Below are 5,000 nucleotides of genomic sequence, written 5' to 3'. Positions count from 1 at the left end.
TCGTGTAGCTGCCATCAGGGTCAGGATCATAAACCTTGTCTCTGTAATAGGGTATTGCATTGAATGCTTTTACTCTGCACACAAGGGAACACAAAATGCAAGTAGGTAAGTTTTCACCTGGAACACAACGTCCATAGCATTGCAGAAAACCAACGGCAAAACAAAATATCTAACTTACTTTTTGACAAGATCTTTTTTTAATCCTTGTTGGTTTAGTCTCCTGCATTTGAGCCAGAATTTTAGCTGCGGTATAGTCCATTTACCTACATGTACATATTCTGAATTACCGACCGACGCACATGGGATATCATCTCGAATAAGATTTAAACTTATTTCTTGCAAGGCTCTGTCTTCCATGACACTTCTTTTTCCCTCACAACTTTTAAGACTCATGCCAGATGGCCCTTAAGCCTCGCTTCCATGCAACTTCCGGAAATGGACTGAATCTGTGTATTCTGTGGTTTGTCTGAAGATGGTGTTGAGAAATGCGTGCTATTGTTGATGTCACCGTTCCTCGTCGCTCGTCTGTGTTCAGTCAGTCTAGTTTTCAAATTTCTGCTGGTCTCACCATGATTTTGAGAGATCAAAAAAATATCTAAAGTACTTTAATATGATGCTTGCTAACGATATGTAAATTCTGAGCCGCAGGTTACAAACATCACAAATTGATTGCACTTCGATGCATATATCAATTAATCCAAGTTGGGTAATTTACATTGAAACAGGGAGACACACTGTCCCAAAGACTCCTGAGCATTTAAGATTTGTACACTGTGCCATTCAACAACATCGAGAATGAAACTCCTGTTCTCTCCTCGTGCACACTGTACAACGCCCTTCGCTCAAAATTTGACGATGAAATAGTTTACAAGTATAATAATTTATTCCAAGACCTTGAAATCAATTCAAAAATTTTGTTCCTTTTTAACAATATTGATCCTTTCGTTTGTAGATCACTTGCTACTTTTGTTTAGGACGTTATGAATTACAGATATTCACTGTTATTTTTAATTAGATAGATTAGCAATTTCCATTGAATAATTTGATAGGTAATGGCATGTATAAAAATGGAATGTTGTAGGAGGCACATTTATAAATCACCTCACCAATTCTAAGTTATGTGCGGTACATCGTTTCCAAGTTATTTGTCGAAGCGTTTTACAAAACTTAATAGACTTTTGTATGGAGCCGCCAGAAATCCACACGAACATCTACATGTAGAATTCACTTAGCGATGAAAGTGCTTACTTTTCGTTCATGAGATAAAATACGTTTGTATGAGCGAATCTCCTAATGTACTTGAAATGCTCAGACTGCTAAGATTCATAAGCATACACATTTTTCCAACCAAATAACTGTATCGTGGTGTCAAGCAAGGTGACAATTCGGAAATTCCAAATGCTGCATTTTTGAAAGACGTCATGGAACTCGAAACTTGTTAAAATATTTATTTCTAGCTCATCTTCAACCACCAAAGATTAAAATTCAAAACACCTTGGGGTTTTGATTTAGAATTTGATGACGTCACTGTGAAAACCATCAATACCACATTTTATTGAATAACGACATTATCCACGAGGTAAAAAAGTGGCTTGAAACAACAAAAGGTGTTTGCAATGATATGTTGTTACTGCAGTGTGAGATTTTTCCTGGTTTTCCCATGTTTCTTTTTTCTTTTCCTTTTTTTGCCTTTTGTTGATATTTTTCTGAGAGTTTCTTTTAAAGCTAGAAATTTTGAATCTTTTCTCAAAATGCTCTTAATTTGGTCATTTGATGTCTGGACAGGGACCAGTACTGTCAAATAAAATAACACAAATACCACAGATTTCCAGTTTTGCATTGCATGTCCTAAATGTACACAATTTCTGGCCTCATTGTACAGGCACCCGCTGAAAGAGATAATTTGACAAGACTTCCATTGATTCTAAACTTCCTTCTCCCGTGAAACGGTGGAAACCCATGGAATTAAAATGACCTTAACAGGTTTAACTATCTTGAGCCAAATTTATTTTTCACAGAAACATGCATGGTGGGCTATATTTTTCGAAAACAAAAAAGGTGGGCTACATTTTGAGGTACTAAAACGTAGGGAAAAATCAGGAAAATATTATGAAAGAACAACAATACATGTAATTTGCAAACTACTATGTAATAACAGACTTAACTGATTAGAGTGTAATGTGAAGTTCTAGTTTTGTACCCCACATGTACCATGTGAGCGTTAGCCCTACTAATGGAAATGGCCCCACACAAGCACACAGAAAAACTCTGAGCAGGGTGGGAATTGAACCCACGACCTTCGGGTTAGATCACCGCTGCTCTACCGACTGAGCTACAAGATCAGACGGGAGCAGGCCGTGGGAACTGAAGATGTTAAAGTCACGGCAATGAACATGTACAAGTACAAGGGTCTACAAGGAAGGGTTACGTTTTTACAAACGTTGGCCGTGTAGCACTTATATTTCAACAGATTTAACTGGCTAATCAGTTATTATCTGGTTCATGGAAACAAAATTGTGGCATTTACAGTGTATTTATTTATTTATTCATCTATCTATTTTTGTCTCCTTTGAAGAAATATCACCATTCAATGTGAAACACAGTGTTCATCAACTGAAAATTATTAAGATATATAAATTCTGAGCCATACGTGATACACATGAACTTTGCATATTAATGAAACCAAGTTTGGTGACTTATGACATACTGATCAAATGAGTGAGTGACCAAGTTCATTACTTGAACTTCACAAAAGGTAGGCTGTTGCTAGTTTTCATGAAGTACACTCCAAAATTAAGACTTTTTATTCCTTACCCGGCACTGTGGCCCAGTGGTTAGGGCATTTGCCTTGAGATCTAGAGATCCCGGGTTCAAGACCCGCTCTCACCACTCGCTGACTAACTTGTTCCTGGTAGTCCCTGGTTCAACTTCCCAGCTGCACTTGTAAATAGCCAACTGGTTTGCCTCCGGCAAGTTGGGATTCTTAACAGTTGTTGTTGTTGTTGTTGTTGTTATTGTGTTCTGTTGCTTCGTTGATTGTTTCATTGGCCCTGAAAAGCCCTTATGGGGAGCGGTCAATTAAGTATGTATTCTATTGTATTGTATTGTATCTTTGATTGCCAGTTTTAATAGTGGTTAATTTAGTTGTATTCTAACACTTAATTTTCAGTTTATGAGAATGATCAATACATTTTTATTATTTTGTTGGCCCGAACTAAACTTGTTCAAATGAACTTTCAATAGTTATTAGGCAGCCTTCACTTGATTGTTGTGTTGCTCCTAAAATGTGCCTAGCACATCTCACGGCAAGTCTTAATTGCTTCCCTTGATAATTCCCAAATTAACACACCTAAATACGCCAATATTTTAATGAATGACTACATGTACTTATCCATTCAAGGTAAGACCTTTATCACCAACATTATTGTTTTAAGCACCTTGAACCGGTTATCTCTCTTTAACTGAAAGAAACATGGTGAGCTAGACTTTTTCAATGGTGGTGGGCTATATCGTGAACTGCAGATGTTACATCACTAAAACATGTAATTGTAAAAGTTAAGATGCAATGTAAACTTCTATTACTATAACAACAGATTAACAATTAATGTCAATCCAAGATTGATGTTTTCTTTGGAAGGGTAAGCCTGGCTTTTCCAAACCATTAACCCATTGACTCCTGGGAGTGAGACTTACTAGATTATACTCTGTCTAATGCCAGACGACTTTACTCCTCAAAGATGGCATCTCAGGAGTCAATGGGCTCAATTTAAAATTCACTCTAGAGTATAAAAGAGATTCTCATTGATCAGTGGTATAATACGTCTTCCCACCCCAGGTATTTCACATTAATTCTCACTTCTGATAACAGATAACAGGATAGCATTAAATGGATTTACCTGAAGCATCAGCCACTTCTTCACCAAGTGGATTAGTTGTATTTTCAGGGGTTTGGCTGATTGGAGGTGATACTACATTTACATCACTAAGCACGGACTGCCCTGTTGAGACATGAGCAATTAATCAGATTCAAAAGCCTGATAGACTACCTCTCAACAAATAGGCACCTCATAATAATTTCCACATTACTGTTAAACTTGATGTGACAATTGCAATCATGCATACCATGCAAGTCAATCTTAAAAATGTGACGGTGAGTTGTAGAAAAAAGGAGAACAACGACAACAACAACAACAAATACTTACAACACTTCATTAGTTGCCAATGAAACTGCAATTGTAGCAAGTGCGCAATTCTTTTTCTTTCTTTTTTTTTTTGCCTATATACTATCATACCTGGAGTATCATTAATTAGTAAAATCCAACTAGTGGTCTATTATAAATGCTGCGTTCTGATTGGTTGAGCTACTATTAGGCTATTTGTTATAGCCCACTAGTAGCGAAAGCGCCAGCCATATTTGTAATGTTTTGGCGGTAGAAAAGGATTAAAGTCTAGCTTTAACTAGCGAAAGATGTTTTGTCTCGATATTTTTTTGACCAACTAGTTGGATTTTACTAAAACAATTATTGCTCTCGCCCTCATGGCCTCAGAGTCAATAGCCCATTCGGCCTTCGGCCTCGTTGGCTATTAACTCAGAGAACATTCGGGCTGGAGGAATAATTGTTAATTATTCTTGCTCCATTAGAGGGATGAACACTTGGTTCTTGTTCTACTTAAAATTAACATACAGTTTCTAAGAAAAGGAAACAATTTAAATAAATGTAGCAATTCACTTTGACAACATGCTTGACCACACTTTCGTAGTAACAGTAAAAAAAAAATACATGTATCTTGTTAAGTCTTGATGAGCAAGACCTATTTTTCCTTCCCACAAAATTGTAGTTAACAACCAAAACTCACTCTGCCATGTTCAGTACTTGGATGGATGCCTTAAATTATCCTATTATTATTTATAACAAAGACTAGTGTTGCTAGCACAGGAAAAGCGAAGTTTTTTCACAAATTAGAAAGGTTTAACTCAAATCTTCAACACATTGCTTGAA

The 5,000-nt window shown here is 36.7% G+C and overlaps 1 protein-coding gene across 1 annotated transcript in view; it reads right to left on the bottom strand.

Annotated features, from left to right (window-relative positions):
- The window catches only part of LOC138039795 (uncharacterized), a 51,017-nt gene that overhangs the window by 21,027 nt on the left and 24,990 nt on the right, over nt 1-5,000 (bottom strand). The window contains exon 7 of the mRNA XM_068885638.1: nt 3,897-3,998. Coding sequence (XP_068741739.1) covers nt 3,897-3,998 — 102 coding nt within the window. The remainder of the gene's footprint in view (nt 1-3,896; nt 3,999-5,000) is intronic.

Source organism: Montipora capricornis, chromosome 3, assembly GCF_036669925.1.
Source record: "Montipora capricornis isolate CH-2021 chromosome 3, ASM3666992v2, whole genome shotgun sequence".
Taxonomy (NCBI): domain Eukaryota; kingdom Metazoa; phylum Cnidaria; class Anthozoa; order Scleractinia; family Acroporidae; genus Montipora; species Montipora capricornis.
The sequence above is the reverse complement of the archived record's forward strand: the minus strand, read 5'-3'. Positions and strand labels throughout refer to the sequence as shown.